The sequence below is a fragment of the Tursiops truncatus genome, chromosome 20 (assembly GCF_011762595.2).
Source record: "Tursiops truncatus isolate mTurTru1 chromosome 20, mTurTru1.mat.Y, whole genome shotgun sequence".
In the NCBI taxonomy this organism is placed as follows: Eukaryota; Metazoa; Chordata; class Mammalia; order Artiodactyla; family Delphinidae; genus Tursiops; species Tursiops truncatus.
The window spans coordinates 15,185,008-15,206,437 of NC_047053.1; the positions used below are offsets into that span (position 1 = coordinate 15,185,008).

General features: G+C 39.2%; 1 protein-coding gene across 1 annotated transcript in view; it reads left to right on the forward strand.

The window, feature by feature from the left end:
- The first annotated feature begins 1,745 nt into the window (after positions 1 to 1,745).
- NUFIP2 (nuclear FMR1 interacting protein 2) overlaps positions 1,746 to 21,430 on the forward strand; it is a 29,001-nt gene continuing 9,316 nt past the window's right edge. Inside the window, exons 1-3 of the mRNA XM_019926998.3 lie at positions 1,746 to 2,125; positions 7,281 to 9,005; positions 20,488 to 20,520. Coding sequence (XP_019782557.1) covers positions 1,846 to 2,125; positions 7,281 to 9,005; positions 20,488 to 20,520 — 2,038 coding nt within the window. The 5' untranslated portion in view covers positions 1,746 to 1,845. The remainder of the gene's footprint in view (positions 2,126 to 7,280; positions 9,006 to 20,487; positions 20,521 to 21,430) is intronic.

Here is a 21,430-nt window from a genome sequence, read left to right on the forward strand (position 1 = left end):
TGGTTGTCTGAATTCAGTGACATTTGCTCTTGGAAAAAGACTTTTACCTTTTAATTATGCTTTTGTGCTGATATTCATTGATTTCAAAGCACAAACTTTTTCTTTTAAGCTTCTTGTTCCTTTAACATTGTCCTGCTGTAGGAATTCAAGCCACTTTTAAAAATTGTAAAATATACACTGAGGAAGCAATCCACATGTCCATTGCTGAATGAATGGAAAAACAAAATGTGGCATATGCATACAATGGAATATTATTCAGCCTTAAAAAGGAAGGAAATTCTGATATTGATACATACCACAGCATGGATGAACCTTGAAGACATTACGCTAAGTGAAATAAGCCAGACACAAAAGGACAAATATTGTATGATTCCACTTATATGAGGTATCATAGAGATAGAAAATAAAATAACGGTTACCAGGGCATGGGGGAGAGGAAGGAACAGGGAGTTATTGTTTAATGGGTACAGAGTTTCATTTTCTGATGATGAAAAGTTCTGGAGATGGACAGTGATGATGGTTGCGTAACAGTGTGTGTGCTTACTGACACCGGACTGCATACTTAAAAAGGAGTAAAATAGTAAATCTTATATATTTTATGGTAAATTTTAAAAAATCCAGTGTATAACATACATTGAGAAAAATGTATTATACATACATACATATTCAGTTTAAGAAATAATTATACAGCAAATATATGTGTAATCACCAACTAGGTCAAGAAATAAAATATTATCAGAGTGCACCCCCGTGCCCCCATCACAACCGTTTTCTTCCTTCCTGAGTAACCACTGACCTGACTAAACATTTAAAAATCAGGCTGTGATGTGATAATGCAGGATAAGTTAAATCAATATTAGAAAATGCAACCGAGCATTTCTTTAAATTCCAATATTTTCCATATATGCAAAAAAAATTTTTTAACTTAACTTTTAAAGTGCTCTTTCACCCTCTTTCTCTCTTGAAACTCTTCACATTCTAAAACCCTTCTTAGTTCCACAGTTGACCTCACCTGCAGCGTTAAAACAAAACAAAACAAAACAAAAAAACCTACTTCAGTGTAGATTTTAGATTTTCATTCCTCCCACTCTCCCTTGCCTCCAACTACAAAGAAACAATGATTTAAACCCTTTGTGCTCTTTTAGAAAATTACACAGATACCCCATTGTGGAATCCTATAATCCCTTCGTGGAAAGGAAGAGATTAGCATATGAATACAAAGCAAAATGAATCCAGAATACAAAATGATCTACTGGATTGCGAAGCTCTTGTGTTTTTAAAAATGTATTTATTTCCTCTTTTTGTATTGCCCCTTTAGTGGTCTCAGGGTTAAGGGAATTGAGCTTCCCCTCTGGTTACCCGGAAAAGGATTTAGAAAGAAAAAAAAAAAGCCAATAGATTCTAGGAGATGCAAAACCAACAGATGGCTCCCAGAGCCACTGGAATCGCCAGTGGAATCTGCTGCCCTCAACATGAGCTAGCTTGCGGGCGAGAAGTGTAGAAAGTGCTGTTCGCAGACTGCGCAGTGAAGGAGAGAAAGCGACAGAAGAGAGAGCCATAGTGCTGACGTTGAAGGCCCGGCCCTGTAAGGTTGCATAGGGTAAGTGGCGTTGGCCAGCAGGCAGTGGCTAAGGGGAAGGAAAGAGGATTTGGGCTAGGGGCGGGGCCAGAGGCACAGCGTGGCTCCTGATTGCTGGGGTGCGGTGCCAATCTCGCAGAATCGCTCGGTTAACCAGTGCGCTTGCGAGACGCGCTCAGATATACTGAGTGAGCCCTGAGAAGCAGTCTCAGATCCTGACGGTGCAGCAGCCCGCAGCCTCAGCTAGAGAGTCCCAGCCGCTTTCAATGGAGGAGAAGCCCAGCCAGCCACAGCCTCAGCACCATCACAGCCACCACCATCCGCACCATCACCCCCAGCAGCAACAGCAGCAGCAGTCGCACCACCACCACCATTATTATTTCTACAACCACAGCCACAACCACCATCACCACCACCATCACCAGCAGCCTCACCAATACCTGCAGCATGGAGCCGAGGGCAGCCCCAAGGCCCAGCCAAAGCCGCTGAAACATGAGCAGAAACACGCCCTCCAGCAGCACCAGGAAACGCCGAAGAAGAAAACAGGTCCGGGAGGGAGGACGAATGGGGGAAGGGGGATGGAGGTGGGGGGGTAGGGGAGATGGGGGTGGGGCTGGATCGGGGAAACGCGGACGGGGTCAGGGTGTGTGTGCGTGTGTGTCCGTGTCCTGCGGGTCTGGGGAAGCCCCCTTTCATTCTCCGAAAGCTCGGGCTGGGCCCCGGGGTTTGCAGCGCCCTCTTCTCCTCAGCATGGGAGAGGCCCAACCGGGCCAGTGTGACCTTCCCGGCCCGGACTGGAGGGAGACCCGGAGGGTCGGCCTTGGAAGTCTAGGCTTATATTCCTTTCTCGTTTACTTTCTTGCGGCCCCGGAGGGACCCTAATTTGGGGGCCCTGAGTTGGGGGTGAACCTCGCCCCCCCAGGAAAGTCCTTCGGGTGTAACTCAGGAAGGCCTAGCGAATTCCGACTCGGGTGGCGTCGCGAGACCCTTTTGCGTACGGCGATGAGAGGGTAGGGGGGCAGAGTTGAGGAAGTGTCCTCCCTCACCCGCCACCCCAAGCCCACCTGTGGCCTTGGGGTTCCCCGTCTGGGGGGGCGGTTGGGACCCCTCGACTCTCGGGTCATTTCCACCCCTAGACGCCCCTTTCGGGCACCGCACCTCGCAGTCTATCCCCGCGGCTCCCCCCGAGGCCGGCGCCCCGGGCCCGCTCCCCCCAAAGCCGGCGCGGCTGGAATGTTCTCTCCTCCTCGCGGGGCCGCTTCCTGTCCGCCATGTTGGAAGCCGATTCCTGTCACCGACTCCGGCCCACTGAAGAGCGGAGGGGGAACAGTGTCGAGGGGCGCACGGCGCGGCCGAGCCGGGTGGCTGGGGATCCCCCTCGGCGTCACCTCGCTTCCCGCCCTGCGGGGGCGCCGCCGCCCCCGGCCCGCGGCCGCCCCTCCCCCCGTCGCCGGCCGGGTTGTGTAACCCGGTGGCGGCCGCGCGGCCCCGGGCGGGTCCCTGGGGTGAGGGGCGGGGGCGGTTGGGGTGGGGGAGGGAAGCGGCCACGAGGGGAGCGGCCTGCGCCGGGCCCCGCGTGCTGGCGGCCGCATTTCCCGCTCCCGGGTGCGGCGGGAGGCGCGGGCGGTCGGGGCGGGGAGCCGGCCTCGAAGCGGGGCTGAGGGAGAAGGAGGCCGCGGGCGGCGGCCGCGAGCGCTCCTGGGGCAGGAGGGCTTGGGCGGGGGGGCGGGAGGGATACATTTTGGGTAGAGGCGGTGCCTGAAGACCGGGTGGGGTACCCAGCGGGAACCAGGCTCCCCGGTCACGAGTTTCTCTGCCACAGGAACCTCGTCTCCTGCCAGGTTCGCTCACGACTCCGCCTCTCAGGCTTTCACTTGGGCCCTTTCCTTCTAGCAGCTCATTTTTACAAAAAAAAAAGCTTGTTCTATCTCTCTCCAACCACCCCAACATTTATTTTCCGGGCTTGGGCAGAGGTTTTGAGGAGAGAGATTAGAAAAATGTTTGATTGAATGGTAGAGAGGGCGACGTTTTTTTGACCCCTTTTTCTTGCCCTTAAGGGTGAACCGAGGTGGCTCATCCATGAGGTTGGTGCACTACCATCTTGCCTGGGAGGAGACTTTTTTTCCATGTTAGAAAGGAAAGGTGTTTTCCGATTTTAAAACCGATATGGATCCCCAAACTCTTCTTTTTAACAAATGTTAAATTGAGGGCAAAAGTCATTTTAGAAAACATTTGAAAAGAAATGAACTTAAAAGTTTATAACCACGCAGATTAAAAAAAATAATGATTCTTTATAAGTTGAAACGGTAGGAGAATGAATGTTAAATCCTGCGTGTCAAATTTGATATAAGCAGTTACTGAGAGCTGGAGAAAAACTGCTTTTCTATTGCAGATTTAATAGTACTTGAAGAGTGAAATTGGAATGTCAGCTTTTCCATTTTGGGGGGTGGTAGGGACTGATGGTGTGCAGTAGAAATGAACATTAAATTTGTTGAGTATTTAATCCTAAGGATTTGGAACAGTTTAAAAACTGTTAGAAACTATATAATACTAGATCTTTTTAACGTTAGGTTTTTTTCAACTTAAGGTGAAAAAAATCTTACTATGGTTACTTGGACTATAAGGCAGTATTACAGTTCAGATTGGAAAATTCAGTTTTGTCTGTCAGGTATTAATATACTCCTGTAGGACTCCTCTCTACTTATGGGGGCAGCCCCTGAACCATTCAAGGTGGCATCCTTCAAATTATAATAGTTTGTCTTATCCTGAAAGGGAATAAATAGGGGAAACTGGGTTTAGCAGTTCTGAGAGAATGTAAACAATTGGGGCGAGCAGCTTTTCTTGTGTGGCCTGGTCACACCACTGTTGCTTCAGCATGCATAGTGCTAATATATTAAGAAAACTTGTGAGGATTTTTGAAATGTGTCTGTAACGTGTCGAGGTGGGCTTTTATGACCCATTACCCATAAACCTGTAAAGAGTAACAATTTTTCTTTATCCAGAAGAGGGAGCAAGAGAGGGACAAATGCAAATTCATTCGGTAATTTCAGATACTAATCCAAAAGCTAGATTTATCAGAACTCCAGTTCTGCTGAGTCCTTTTGAAGTAGGGTTAGGTGCTTTAGCATGGCAACCCTAAATAATAAAAGCACTTGGAGACTTTTGATTTCTCTCAGTAATTCTATAGTGTTTACATTTTCTTTCAATATCTAAATTTTTAAAAGAAAATGTCTCTTCGGCAGACTTTTTGCAACCAACAAAGTTGCCATGGGAAAATTTTTATATGGTTAAATGAGAAATATTTTTTGTTGTTAAAACTTGGGGGGCGGAAGTATAGGGGCTTCTGGGTGGTTTTTAAGTTGGTGATTTCTGATATCAGAGCCATTAAATAGGAAAAATTTTATTTTAAAGTCTTGGCTTTGGACCAACTAGTTTGGACTTTGGATTATTTATTTATTTTTGTGTTTAAGACTGCTTATGTTTGAGATCTGAAAAGTTATGACTAATTGGCCCAAGGGTACAAGCCTTTGTTTTAGCCTGTTAGTATGTTAAATGGTATATATAGTTCTCATTGGTCTAGAGTTGTGCACTGGTAAACTTGTATCTGTTAAAAAACGTTGAGAGTCTCTGTCGAAATTTCTGCTTTTCTGGAGAAAAATAAGAACCTTTTAGAAAACATCCTAAGCAGTGATCTCTGCTGTTTCATAGAATTTTTCCACCAAAAGTTTGATTTGATTGGCTATCAGCTTTTTTAGCCAGCCAAAAAATAAAATGTACCTTTACAGAAGTTAAGAACTTCTACAAAATATATTCTCTCATGAAACAAGTTCTGTGCCACTATATCTCAAGAATGATTATGCCTTAAGTATGTTTTCTTAAGTTATTTCCTGAAAGTTTATATAATTTGCTCATTTCTCTGATGTGGAGTGACTTAAAATTATAGTAAACAGTGTTGTGAATCTTCTCAGTTTGTTCTGTTTCACATCAAGTTCTTTTAAAACAATGGTTCTCAGGCCTTAGAAAAAATCTTAGTGTCCCTTATACTCTTAAAGTATACAAAGAGCTTTTGATGTGGATTATGTCTATTGATATTTACCATATTGGAAATTAAAACAAATCTCAAGACAAGAAAATACAAGCTCATGTGCCTTTTAGCCTTGACAGGCTAAAGGCCCAAGAGAATGAATGAGAGTGACAAATTATTTATTCCTTTTGGAATACTAAATACTAGGAATACTAAATACTATTGGATTTCCCCCCCACCCCCTGAAAAGCTGCCTTAAATGAGTGTGAGTGTGTGTCTGTATCCATCCTTCTCTTGGATCATGTATCTGTTTCTAATGACTTGACCTCAAGATGCTTTAGGGAACATTTCACAGTAAGGTAGATAAGTTGTAATGCTATTTTACTAGTAAGGAAGTGAGAAAAGTTGTTGACCCGGCTGAATCACCTATAGTAATAAGCTGATTCTGGTGACTGAAGTTCTTAAATTAAACTTGAATACCATAACACTTTTTCAAATTAGATACCGTTCATTGTAGTTTTGTTAGTATCTTACTGAATCATTTGGTTAGGCAGTATGACATAGTGATGGGAAACCATGTTCCAGACAGACTGGAGTTCAGCTTTCCAGTTCTTCCACTTTGTGACTTGGGCAAGTCCCTTAATTAATCTGAGAGTCTGTTTACCCAAATATAAAATGAAGAAAATGTATCTATAAGAGTTAGTACATAGGTGCTTGGGTTTCATACAGTAGTAGTATGATTTAATGTCTGGGAAGTGTCAATGAATTTAAGACCACTTTTTTTTTTTTTTTTTTTTTTTTTTTTTTGCGGTACATGGGCCTCTCACTGTTGTGGCCTCTCCCGTTGCGGAGCACAGGCTCCGGACGCGCAGGCTCAGCGGCCATGGCTCACGGGCCTAGCCACTCCGTGGCATGTGGGATCTTCCCGGACCGGGGCACGAACCCGTGTCCCCTGCATCGGCGGGCGGGCTCTTAACCACTGCGCCACCAGGGAAGCCCAAGACCACTTTTGAAAAAGTTCACAAGTGTTAGATTTTTGTTTCACAGAATGCAATAGGAACTGCTTATGGTGACCACCAGCCATGTATGGTTTCATAGAAGTGGAATCTTTAATTTTGTTGTAATACTTAGATTTACTGTATCAGTATAACTTGATTTTTCCCAGAAGGTAGCTCTGTTCTTAATTGTAAAAAAATTTTACTTATTTGTTTATATTTAAATTGTTTATTTATTTATTTAGGCTGCACTGGGTCTTCGTTGCAGCGCGCAGTGTTTAGTTATGGTATGTGGGATCTTAGTTCCCCCACCAGGGATTGAACCTGGGCCCCTTGCATTGGGAGCATGGAGTCTTAACCCCTGGACCACCAGGGAAGTCCCTATAAAGGAAATTTTATAACAGCCTTGTGAGAATGATGGGAAGGTTGATCCTGTTAGGTGAGAGATATTATGCTTAAGATGTCATCTTCTTTCTGACCTTAGACTCTGGTTTGATACCAGGTCAGTTCTGTCTCTTGCTTAGTAAACTTCCTAATCTGTGAAATGGGACTGACAAGTGTTTTCTCATAGAGTTATGAAATAATAACATAAAGCTGAAGTCATAGTGTCTAGTGCGTTGTAAATGAATAGTTGTTAAGTGTTATGTACATATTGTAATTTTTTTAACCTTTTTTTCCCTAGGCTATGGTGAACTAAATGGTAATGCTGGAGAAAGAGAAATATCTTTAAAGAACCTGGGTTCTGATGAAGCCACCAACCCTATTTCCAGAGTCCTCAATGGCAACCAACAAGTTGTAGACACTAATCTGAAGCAGACTGTAAAGTCCAGCACCTTTGGGAAAGCAGGAATTAAAACCAGGAATTTCATTCAGAAAAACAGTATGGACAAAAAGAATGGGAAGTCTTATGAAAATAAATCCGGAGAGAACCAATCTGTAGACAAGACTGATACCGTAGCAATTCCAAATGGTGTTGTAACAAATAATTCTGGCTATATTGCTAATGGTTATATGGGCAAAGGAGCAGATAATGATGGTAGTGGATCTGAGAGCGGATATACCACTCCTAAAAAAAGGAAAGCTAGGCGCAATAGTGCCAAGGGTTGTGAAAACCTTAATTTAGTGCAGGACAAAATAATGCAACAAGAGACCAATGTCCCAACCTTAAAACAGGGACTTGAAACTTTCAAGCCTGACTACAGTGAACAAAAGGGAAATCGAGTAGATGGTTCAAAGCCCATTTGGAAGTATGAAACTGGGCCTGGAGGACCAAGTCGAGGAAAACCTGCTGTGGGTGATATGCTGAGGAAAAGCTCTGATATTAAGCCTGGTGTGAGCAGCAAAAAGTTTGATGATCGGCCTAAAGGAAAGCATACTTCTGCTGTTGCCTCCAAAGAGGACTCGTGGACCCTATTTAAACCACCCCCAGTTTTTCCAGTGGACAATAGCAGTGCTAAAATAGTTCCTAAAATAAGTTATGCAAGCAAAGTTAAGGAAAATCTCAACAAAACTGTACAGAACTCTTCCGTGTCACCATCTTCATCTTCATCCTCTTCGTCATCTACTGGGGAAACTCAGACCCAATCTTCAAGTCGATTATCCCAGGTCCCTATGTCAGCGCTGAAATCTGTTACTTCGGCCAGCTTCTCTAATGGGCCAGTTTTAGCAGGGACTGATGCAAGTGTGTATTCTCCTGGGGGTCAGCCACTGCTAACTACTGCTGCTAATACTCTAACACCCATCTCTTCTGGGACTGATTCAGTTCTCCAAGACATGAGTCTGACTTCAGCAGCTGTTGAACAAATTAAGTCCAGCCTTTTTATCTACCCTTCAAATATGCAAACTGTGCTGTTGAGCACAGCACAAGTGGATCTACCCTCTCAGACAGATCAGCAAAACCTGGGGGATATCTTCCAGAATCAGTGGGGTTTATCATTTATCAATGAGCCCAGTGCTGGCCCTGAGACTGTTATTGGGAAATCATCAGATCATAAAGTGATGGAGGTGACATTTCAAGGGGAATATCCTGCCACTTTGGTTTCACAGGGTGCTGAAATAATCCCCTCAGGAACTGAGCATCCTGTGTTTCCCAAGGCTTATGAGCTGGAAAAACGGACTAGTCCTCAAGTTCTGGGTAGCATTCTAAAATCTGGGACTACTAGTGAGAGTGGAGCCTTATCCTTGGAACCCAGTCATATAGGTGACCTGCAAAAAGCAGACACCAGTAGTCAAGGTGCTTTAGTGTTTCTCTCAAAGGACTATGAGATAGAAAATCAAAATCCTCTGGCGTCTCCTACGAACACTTTGTTAGGCTCCGCCAAAGAACAGAGATACCAGAGAGGCCTAGAAAGGAATGATAGCTGGGGTTCTTTTGACCTGAGGGCTGCTATTGTATATCACACTAAAGGTAACTTATTTGTTTCCTATATGAAGGTTCTTACTGGTCATTTTAATGTACATTTATTGCCTGTTGTATTAAGAGTGAAATTTGGAAGCTACTATGAGATTCTTTAAGAATTCCAGAGCTTAGTTGAGAATAACAATGTTGATAAGCAGCTGATATCAGACTCTAATTCAGGGTCTTTGAAAACAGTATGGTTAAGGTTTAGAAGGAATGTTCACTTTTCCAACTTAAAAGTGTTTCTTTTTATATAGACAAGGATAATTGACCTCCTGCCTTTTGTTCAAGGCATATTAAATTTTTTCTTTGAACAGGTGTTGCCTCTCCTTTGCTTTTTATATCATATGCTGCTTTATTAGTGAGCTCACTTGTTTGTTCTAATTTGCTTAAAATGAGTAGGAGCAGTGTTTTGGAGGAGTCCAAAAAGGTGGAGTGTCAACTAATTTTTTCTCTTATAAGAAGGAATAACGGGTGCTAAAAGGTAGCTAGAAAATAATCAAACTACAATGGCAGGTACAATCATCATTGTATGGACCAGGCTCTTGGGAGTCTGCACCTGTCACAGCCCCAAAGCCCATGTTAAAAAAGAACCAGATATCTTTCAAGCTCCATGTTAATAATCTTCTTAGGATAAGGCTTATTTGTGTCTTAAGGAAAAATTTGCTATTTGGCATAACTAATTTAAATCCTTAAAATAATGTTTTTTTGGTTTGTTTGTTTTTGCAGTATTTTTGTAGCCGTTTTTTAAAATTTATTTTTTATTGAAGTATAGTTGAATTACAGTGTTGTGTTAATTACTGCTGTACAGCAAAGTGACTCAGTTATACATATATACATTGTTTTTCATATTCTTTTCCATTGTGGCTTATCACAGGATATTGAGTATATAGTTCCCTGTGCTATACAGTAGGACCTTGTTGTTTATCCATTCTATATATACCAATTTGCATATGCTAATCCCAAACTCCCACTTAAAACAATGTTTTTTGTTTCATGAATGATGTTTACAAATGGTGTTACAAGTACCTCTGTGCTTTGGAGAACAGTGGTTTTCAGTTTTCCTTCTCTACCTCCCCCACCTCCCCTAACAGAAATCTACACCCCATGCGTGCATGCACATGCCTAATATATACTGCACAGTCCCATTTTTAACAGTAGCTCATTAGGCAATGATTTGCAACTGCAGCAAAGAGATAGCATATCAGATAATAGGGGTAAGGTAATTACCATATTCTCCCTGGAAGAATCACTGCCTCATAGATGAATAACAAAGCTATTTATGTGACTTCTAAGCAAATTACCTAGTCTCCATACTTTAGCTGCAGATTGTAAGACATTTAGTAAAATAAGCAGATATCCTTTTAAATTTTTCTTCCTTTAAAAAATAGGAGTAAATAGTAGAATTGCCTTCTGGGAGTTTAGGAGTAGAAATCCTGGCAGATAAAATTACCTGTTTTCATTTTTCTCCAGCACTGCTCTTCGGAAGTAAATACGCGTTAATCAAGAGCTGGGTGTTTTTAGGAAAGTTAGGGTAAAAAAGAAATACTTAGTTTCTTAAGACATTGATTAATTATATGTTAAATTCTGCCAGGGGAGTTGGGTGTTTTTGATATTTTCTGTGCCATCTGCCCTCCAGAGACCGCTGTACTTGGAAAATCTTTACTTTATACTGGTGGTGGTTGTGTGAGCCTGAGATGTGTTATGTTCTCCCACAACCTGGAAAAATTCTGGGACAAGTTGTTCCATTGGGAGCTTGGTTGTTGGTATTATGTATGATGTTTATTATGGAGAAATGCAGGCCTTTTTAAATGGCAGTATTAACTTCTGTTTATTCTTAGGTATTCTGTGTATGCACTTGTCCTATAGATGGGCTAACTAACTGTGAAATCCATGGTATTTAGATAAGCTAAATACCCCTACATGGATGCAGTTGTACTTACTTTTGCTGAGGTAACTGAAAGATTTGCTTTAGTAAAGTGCATCAGTTTGAGTTTTGTAATTGGACATTATTGAGATGAAATTGGTATTGATTTTTTTATTTTCCTTCCTAGAACAAACAGGTAATATTCAGTTCAATTAGGTCCCAAAGTGGCAGGTTCTTTGAATTCCTACCAAATCCATTAGGTCACTAATTTTTCTTTTATTTGAATTTGTTTTGGTCACAACCTTTTGAAGATACGAAGATCTTTTTCTTAAAGGAAGGCTTGCCCTTTTTTCAAGTGTTCTAAAATTCTAAAAGAGGCAATAATCAGTGGGGCTTATTGGACTATCCTTTAAAAGAGCACTTGTATTATTTTCTTGATCCTTTAGTATGATCTTTAAATGTTCAAAAGTAAACTAGTACTGAGTAAGTTGAATGAAGTTAGACTTAGAATTGGAAGTTCTGTGCATACATCCTAACTTCAAAAATAAGCCCTTCAGCAACTTTATTTGGAAATAGTGGGTAGGAGGGTGCATTATGTCAGTTTGACAGGAATGGCACATTTTTTAGATTAAATGTTAATTACCTGTGGTCTTAAACATTAGTTACTGCAGATTTAAAAAATCTGAATGTTTAGTTGAGGGATGTGAAATGAAGATACAGTGAGGCATAAAAAAGGAATTGATGGGAATTCTTGTTCTTGGGATTTTTCTTATAGCTTTTGATATAAATATGCTACTAACTTCTTAAGAAGTAAGACTTCTTAAGAAAAGAAGTCTTCTTAAGAAGTACTCTTCTTAAGAAGTAATCTTTGTGGTTTTGGGGGGAATATTGTACCATGACATAGCAGTACCAGTATTTAAGTTAAGAGGTAGGTCTTCTTCTCCTATTTATCTCAAGTGACACTTGAATTAAAACTTTAAAGTGATAATTTTTTAATTGATTATGAAAAACTTAAGTATATATAAGTATATAAATGTATTTATGTATATTTAAAAATGGAGCCAAATAGTACAGTGAACCCCAATGTGCCCATCATCCAGCTTGAACATTTAGAAAACATTGTCATTCTTATTTCATCTACCCACCTCCACACTCTTAGGAGTTTTTAAAAGCAAATTCCAGGTATCAGCATTTTACTCATTGATACTTTGAGTATGTTAGGGTGATGGCTTTTAATGCACATACCCAAGACGTATAACCATTGCCACCTTCAAAGTAATTACTCAGAATGCTTAGTTAGTAGAACTCTTTGATTTGTTGTCAAAGGCTTAGAATACTAGATCCTAACTTTCTGAGGTGATATCTTTAGTTTTGAAATGGTCTAAAGTCATTTGAAGCCAAGAAGTAACATTGATTGGTGTGAGTTGTGTGGTTAATGTGTTAATTTAAACCAGTTAATTTATCTTGCCTGGCTAATACTGCACTAAAGGATATTAAGCATTCAAAATGCTGACATTTTGGAGTATTCATTAAATAATTTGATTTGATAAAATTTACCCAGCACATAGAGACGCAGGGGAGATAAATAGTGTAAGATTTAATTTTTGATGGTTGGGGTGAGTCAAAATGAAAGCTGTCTAGTATAAAATATTCCTAAGGCAGCTCTAGGCTATTGCATGAAATTTTAAAAAATTGTTTATGTATTACCTCCACAGGTGGCAGGTTATTGGCATAAGTGGTTTGATCCACTCGAGTTGGGTCCTGGATTGAAAAAAATTTTTAACTCACTGGGTGGTTCTAATTGCCGACTAGGATTGGGACTCTAGGTCTATAGAGAACTTTCCTCAGCTTAATTCTTTTTTTTTTCTTTTCTGTCACAGTTTTCTGTACTTCTAAGGAGTTGTGCAATAATTTGTTTTCCTCTTAATGTTGTACCTACCATAGGCCTAGTTGTGAAAGACTTGCTTTCACAGGATGAGTCTTTTCCTTTAAAGAACTTCAGTAGAGGAGAAAACAATAAACAAATTTTAAGGCAAGGATTTTAAATGTCATAAGAAGGATAAAAATAAGAGATTTTAGTTGGGGGAGAGAGAGTTTCTTACTGGAGTAAAGGTAGGAAGAGTAAATGCAGGGTATGTTTTCCTGGAGGCAGTGGCATTTGAACTGGATTTTGATGGATGGGGGTAAGATTTTTGACTTAATGGAAATACAGAGAACAGAAAGATAAAGAACAGAAAAGTTGGAAAACAAGTAAGGTAGGAAGATATCCATTTTGGATGTGGTGAGGGGATATAAAAGAGAAGGAAGGTAAATTGCTGCCAGATCATGGAGGTTTTTAATTTCCATCTGGAGGCAGGGGGAGCCACTGAATATCAGGGAGATAGGCAGGTAGAATGAAGTAATTTAAACTGACAAAAGACAGGGATTTTAATGCTATTCCTAATTCCTATGTACTTAGGCAAATCATTTATCATTTTTAGGCCTGGGTTTTCTAATTTTATAAAATAAGTATATCAGCCTTTGTTTTGTGTTACCAGATTGTGCTCAACTGCTGTAAAAACTGGGTTGGTATTAAACAATTGACTTGTAGATCTCTGTTCGGGTAGATTAATGTGGCACCAATTTGTAGAGTAGATTAGAAGCCATTTTTCTGGTGACTAGAAGTAAAAGATTAGTCAGACTCTTGGAATAGTCCCGGCAGAGAAGTAACAAAGGTTTCCCCTTTGTATTTGCAGTCATGTGAATGTATTATTTATCCAAAAATGAACAAACATTTATTTTTTTTAAAGTTTTTAGATTGGGTAAGGGCAAGAGGGAACTGATAAATATTTCTACATCTGCAGGATAATGGGAAACAGGATTTTTAAAAAATTTTTATGTATTTTTTATACAGCAGGTTCTTATTATTTTATACATATTAGTGTATATATGTCAATCCCAATCTCCCAAGGGAAACAGGATATTGAGGAGGCAAGTTATGGTTAATTAAATTGATCCATAAAACTGATGGGAACTATACATACAGTTTATATATTTGTTCACAAAAAGATCTGAATATTAAATTTTCTCCCGTTAACACAGTGCTTAATAAGCCTTTTCACTGTATTGCATTTGCTCCATAATTGTGCCATCAAAGCTATCTTTCTAATATTCTTATTAATAGGTACCTGCAGATTTGAGTTTGGTTTCAGTCCTAGCTGAATATCTTATATTTGGGAAGAGTCCTTTTTTCCCCTTTCTGTAATATGGAACATATAGGAACGTATGTGACAAGTAATTCTTAATAATTGTGTGAGATCCTTTTTTCCCAGTGACTTTCCATTTTAACATCCATACTGGGTACTTGATTTCTCATTAATTCTGCTTTATGAGTACAGTAATTTGCTACTAATCTGGAAGGTAACTTGTAAGGAATTTAATAGAAGCTAAAATTTAACCCCTAGATTTCATTAGCTGAAGTCCTGAGGGAAGTAATCACCCATGCTATAAAAACAGAAATTGTCTATTACTTTCATAGTAGTGGCAGTTTCATTGTAAGCAACTTGAATTTGATATTTAACCTTTAAAAGTAATCTGGAATAGAATAAGTGCTCCAAGTTTCGATTGTGTGTATTTAGAGGTTGTCCAGACAATTCTGTTGTCTGTTGGTGTTGCTCCAAATTGGGAATGTAGGATTGAGATTGATACACTGAAGAGTTCATTAAGCATCTACTGAAAAGGTGGTGACTTAACAACTACCTTAATCAACTTTACTTGAAAATGTACGGTATTTCTTTATGGGTATAGTCAAAATGAAAAGAAAAAGAAAAGGGTGGGGAGAAATTTCTGACAAGCAAAAGAATAGGTAGGTAGGTACAGTGACTGGTTGAGAAGGAGGAAGTCAGGATAGCAAAACACAGTGTTGGGATAGCCAGAAATCATCAAAAGACAGGTAAATCTAAACTAGAGAAAAAGAATTTAAATTTATGCCACCACCCTTGCAGAATTTTACAGAAATTGATCTAAAATGTCTTAATAAGGGGTTGGAAGGCATGATTACTGATAAATTGATCTGGGGGTTCTCAGTTGTGGGAATCAGCTTGTTTTGCCTTATATATGATTTCTTTTTGTGGGGAGCCATTACGTGCTTCTTAAAATGTTTATAAATGATTTTTTTTTAATGTTCTATTAAACTGGGACAGTAGTATCTTTCAGTTTTAAAGGCAAACAGTTAAGCTTTTAGTTAGCTTTAACCCTCTTCAGTCTTTTTCTTTGAAGGATTTTAGAATTAGAAGATTAATCTATTTGGTTGAACCATATGAAATGCTGTTTTTGTAGGTCAAAACAGGTTGAATAATAGCAGTTTCAAATGGGTCTACCTAAAACTACTTTTCTATATTATTACTTCCTTGACTGATTTATGAGTAGTATTCCGTTCAAATCAATATTTATTTACTATGTCAAGCACTGTGTGTGGTGATAAGCAGATGAAAAGAGAGGGTTCATGTTATTAAGGAACTCAGTCTGATGGGGAAACATATGGAAAGAAATTTATTACTAGTGTCATTCCTCTATAGAAAAATGCATTTAGAATATAGAGAAACTGCTAAGGTGAATGGGTGGGGTCAGGGGATGAGGGTAGTCAGGATTCAAAAAAGAAGTGAAGGTTGGCTTATTTATTTGTAGAAGGAGAGTCAGAATATTTTAGGTGGAAGTGAAATAGTGTTTGAAGATTGCCAGTTATTCAGTTTGTTTCAAGGAAGGTGAATGGTGCAAGTTAAATCTTTAACTTAGTCATTGAATTTATTAATGTATCAGCCACTGTGTCAAATGCTAGAAATTTATTTTTTATTTCATTTCTTATTTTTGGCTGCTTTGGGTCTTTGTTGCTGCGTGCGGGCTTTCTCTAGTTGCAGAGAGCAGGGGCTTCTCTTTGTCGCGGTGCGCGGGCTTCTCATTACAGTGGCTTCTCTTGTTGTGGAGCACCAGCTCTAGGTGCAGGCTTCAGTAGTTGTGGCTCGCGGGCTCTATAGCGCGGGGTCAGTAGTTGTGGCACATGGGCTTAGTTGCTCCATGGCATGTGGGATCTTCCCGGACCAGGGCTTGAACCTGCGTCCCCTGCATTGGCAGGCAGAGTCTTAACCACTGCGTCACCAAGGACGCCCTACAAATAAATTTTATATGAGACATACACAGAACCAGTCTCCATGTAGGCAAGTGGGAATCCATTGAAATGTTTTGAGCAGTGTGGTCACTTTCAGATTTATATTTTTAAAGGAAGAGAATTATAACCATGGTGTAGAAAATAGAAAGTGAGGCTCAGTTAACTGCATAAGAGAGCAGTTAAAAGACAACTTCAGAAATGTGCATAGGATACCACTGCTTGAACCAGGGCAGTGGCACTGGGCTAGAGAAAAGGGGATAGGTAACTAGAAAGTTACAAATGTCTTAACCTTGGGTAAGAGTTGCAGTAGTTGAACACTCCCTCCCTGAATTCTCTAGTTTCCATTTCCTTAACTCTACCCACTCTTCCTACTTCCTGTATGTTTGATATAACCTTCCTGGTATCATTCTCTTTTTCTCAAATGTTGGTGCTCCTTCAGTCCCCTTTTCATGCTTTTGAACTCCTGGGTAATCTCATTTAATTCTGTTGCTGTGAATTAAGCTTAAGACTTCTTCAGCTGCTTTTATTGCTGAGTTCAGACCACGTATATTCAATTCAACATCACACCAATTCTGTGTTTGTAAAACTGAATTCATTTTTTTCCCAAAACCTGCTCTTTCTTTCTTGCCTTCTCTCTCAGTGAATTAACATACAATACAAATACAACCCTTATCGTTAGGTTTATATGGATCCTCTCTAACATCTCCATTCTTTTCTATCTCTAATACAACTGTCCTAAATTTTTCACTTATGCAGTAACATTTACTGGGCTCTTTTTCTGTATTGTCATTTCATCCATTCTCTTCAGCTGCCTTGAGGAATCATTCCTAATATTTAGTTAATAACCTCATATTTCTTCAGTAGGTTCCCTTCACCGATGTAATTAAATAACAAACTTTTCTTTATGAATGCTTTGTGCTCTTTCCCCAAAATAGCAAAAAGGCATTTTTCTTTGTCTAAATCTTTCCTTCTTGATGACTTTCAGCTTTGTTCCCTGAATAGTGTTGTTCTTTGTCTGAATCTTTTCCTCTTAGTGACTTACTAAATTACCTGTGACTGCTAAAGCCTGGGTCAGGAAACTTGTTTTATAAAGGACCAGATAGTAAATATTTTAGGCTTTGTGAGCCAGTCTCTGTTGTTATTGGTTCAGCCTTGTACACAAAAGCGGTGGGCGTGGCTCTGTTCCAGTAAAACTTTATTTGCAAAAACAAGTGGTATGTAGAACCCAGTTGGCTGACTGCTTTAAATTAGCACACCTTGTTTAAAATACCATCAAGCTTTGTTTGTGCTGATGTTTCTTCTACCTAGAAAAGCTACCTACCTACTCTACTAAGCTCACAGAAGCAGAGCATTTCTTTCTGTTTTTGCATCTATATCCCTATCCCCTAAGTAGTGCTTTTTAATCCACTTGGAATTAAGAACTTGTAGGTAATTGGACATTTACTACAGGAAGCCTTGAGATAGGGAACTACATAGAAGGTAGTCTGCTTTAGAAAATTGAATGTTACATTTTATTCATTTGAGTGGCATTACTAAATATTTGAATTTTTAAAATTTTGATACAGTAAAATTTCAAATTTGGGTGGTGGTAGTTTAAATGACAGAATCATGACAAAATTGCCTACCAAGTTTGGCCCTGTGGCTGTTTCTCAATAACTGTTTACATAATTGGATGATGTGATTCCTGTTTTAAAAGAACTGGGAAGTTAGACGTGTGTGTGTGAGTGCATGTGTGTAGAAGAGGGCAGTGTTAAAAGTAAAAAGATGAATGTTATGCTATGTTATGATTCTGTATAGTTGAAGGTGCCTTCTGTAGGCTTCTTTATACTTGTTCAGCTTCTCTTGTTATAAAGTTAAACAGAAACTCATTTCATATTTAATGTCTGAATCAAAACTTTTGTAACCTAAAAGAGGGCAAAATGTCATTCAGTTCTTTCCCATGTATTCTCTGTCACTAGCTTCTTGTTAGTCTTTTTAGAGTGGTTGAAGCATGGCATATAATCCTGCAAACAATATTTGATTTATTTCCCCTTCTTTTTCATCTTAACTTGGAGTTTCATGGAAACATTAAATTCTAGTCAAGGAGATCAAGTTGCTACTAGTTACAGAAGTAATTGATATTAAATAGCAGGAAGGGGAATTGCATTCATTTCTTAGTACAACACTGCAGATAATGCTGATTTCCTGGCTGGAAGCTAGGCTGGCCCATGACTAATTTTTTAGCTAAGTCAGCATCCCTTTTCCCTCCTCAGGAGTCATAGTCAAATTCACTACTCCAGAGCCCATATTTGAGGGTAATAAAATTTCTTGCCAGAAATAATTTAAAATTATTAGAGTAGAATGTAAAACTGAATGTCCTAGTTGAAGCTAAGGAAATGTCTTCAATCCACTAAAGAAATGGGATGTTTGCAAATAGTTATTTTTGTCTTTATTCTAAATGTGTATGTTTACTCAGCTTTAGAAGTACAATAGTACGCTGCTACTGTGACTCTTGAATGTAGTGCCCTTCTCCCCCCCCCCCCCCCACAAAAACAGGGTGGGGCAGCGGCAGGTTGAGGTTTTCGGCTGGGAAGAGAAAGGAAAATGTTATAGCATAGGCGGGCTATAACAATGAAAAGTTCTATTGTTCTTTTCTTTTCTCAACATACAACTAAATATAGATGTATCTTTGCATTAAGCAAACTTTAAATAATGAGCATCAAGTAAACTGTGTATACACAACTCAGGAATTTATCTGTTGCAAAATGGGAGATTTCTGTACTTTAAAAGGGGGAAAGGTGGTTGGATTAATTTTTTCTGTAGTGAGGTCAACCAAAGGAAGGCTTATCTTTGGACTTCTTAAAGTAAGCCATTCTGAGATCCAGAAGTTTGTAGATAACAGCTCTAATGACTATTGCAGCTACTCCTAATTGCCTGAAACTAGTGGGATTAGAAATTATATTGAAGTGATAGATACATGAGTGCCATGACTAGAATTCCTTTCCTGATATATCTTCTTTTTTTTCCCAGATTAGACTGGTTGCAATTCTCTCTCCTTAGACCTCCTAGGAGATGGGAATTTTCCTGCCAATCTTTAGATGGGCATCTGCTCAGCAATTTAAAGGCCATAGCATCCATCTAAGCTCTTGGACCAAGTGGCAACCAGTGCATTATTCCCAGTCTTTGTTTAATCAGGGAATTGCTGTGATACCTTGAATGGGATTTTATCTGGGTAATTCTTTGATCATTTTGAATAATTAACCCATTACTCCAAACATCCAATTTTGACAAATTTTCAAAAAATCTTAGCAGGTTTTTTAGAAGCGAGTTTGATGGGGTGGGGGCAGGGAGAATGTGATTCTACCATTCCCTGACCCCATCCATTCACATAAAACAAAAAGTAATAATTTTAGATCTAGACGACACTTACTTCCTTTTAGCCCTGGGGAGCTATTATATTGTACCTTAACTATAACCCATGTTCAGATGTATCTGATCTTAATGAGCTCCAGTTTTATTTTTCCTTAACTATAATTGGTTGCTGATAAATTATAGAATACAATTACAGACAGTCCAGTTATACAGAATAAAAATCACCTTTTTGTCTTTTCAAAATGGTAGTTATAGGGCCGTGGAAGAGCACTTATTCTCAGTGTTAGTTATAGGTCATTCCCATTACTAAGTAGTTTTTGTTTACATTAATCTCCTTTCAAGGAACAGTTCTTAGGTTCTTGTGGTGTAATAGTCGTCTACTGTCTTATTCCTCAAGGCTTCAAATATCCCTTCTGTGAAGCTTTTTCTTATGCTTCCAGGTAGAGTTTTTCTTGCCCTCTCTCTGTATGTCACTACAGTTTGGTCATGTACCTACTTCCCTTATTCTAAGATACTAAAATAGGCACATTGTAAATGATCACATTTGAATGGAATTGGAACAGATAAGGGTTGTGTGTTATTAATAAATAGGTATGGATTGACATTTTGACCTTATGGGTTAAGAAGAGTAGGTTGGGTTTGTAGGAGAGAACTACTTACCTATAACACAGAGTTAAGTAAAATTTTAATAAGGCATTTTAAGTGTCAAGCTTAATTAAATTTGATGAATGCTTCATTCAAAAGACGTCGGCACCTTGTTGAAGGATGATGGGTTGACCAAAAATACTTGGTGTTTTTTAATAACAATGAGCTATTACAAAAAAAATCATTTTATCTGTAGCATGCATGTGCATATCTTTACTGTTTGTGCAGACAGATTGTTCTCTTGGCAATTTGATTTCAGGTAATAATTGATTTTCTGTAATCAACATTTAAGGCCATCTCAATGACACGCTCAAGAATTAAAGGAAAATATGAATATTTTGTCTGGGTTTCATAGAACCCAGCCCTACCGCCAGCCCAGCAATAATCCGTCTAGGTTTTTTAGGTTTAAAGTGAAAAGCATAGCTTTAAACTTTGCTCTACAAAACTTGGTGTATAAAAGTAATCCTTTTTTTCCTTCTTTGCAGAAATGGAATCTGTTTGGAATTTGCAGAAGCAAGGTAAGAATGGTTAGGTTACCTAAAATGTCCTTATGGCCAGTCTTTATCTGTATTTGTGTGATAGACAAAGGGTAGCCTAAGAACTGAAATTCATAGTTCATAAAAATATTAGCTGTTTTAAAAACCTTATTTGGGCTGTATATTCTCTGCAAAGAAGGTTAGAAATCTACAGAATAGCAGATTAGCTTCCTTCACTCCCGTAGACAAGATGTGAGTAGCAGGAGGGCAGAGGGACTGGATAATCCACATCTGGATAATTTGGAATTTTAAAAAAACTGAAAATTGCTTATCTTAATTATTGAGTGCTTTATTTCCAAATACAATAAAATATGTTAGTTGTGGGATACCTGAAATAAAGTGAGTATTGGTTTGGAGAGTCAGTCACTAATAATAGATTTTGGCTTTCAGAGCCCTGTAAGCCCACTTACAGGGCAGGATCCCACTTGCCATGCACCTTGCTAGTTAAAATAAGTGAATTTCAGATGAATGTGAAAGTCCTAGAATTTCAGAACTTGAAGGCATTAGAAATTCTGTTTTCTTACTACAAATTAGGAAACTGAGGCACAGAGGGGTTACTATATAAACTAGAAAGTGTCCGGACTAGAAAGTAAGATTCCCCGATTTTCCAGCATTGCTGCTTCTTCCATCCTCTCTCTTATTCTTAGGCCAGGTCTTTTTTGTCTAACACAACCATGACCTGAAAATAACTAGCAAGCTCTTAAATTATTTTGAATTGCTTTCTGTGTACCTCCTTATTCAAACACACATTTAAAACATAGACTAGAAAATATACCCTGCAGAAGTAGACCCACCTATTTTTTACTCTAAAATGGTTATTAACTATTAAGAATTGAGCGTTGCCTTCCTGGCAAGCTGCTAATGGATGTCCCTTGGAGTTCTAGAAAGGATA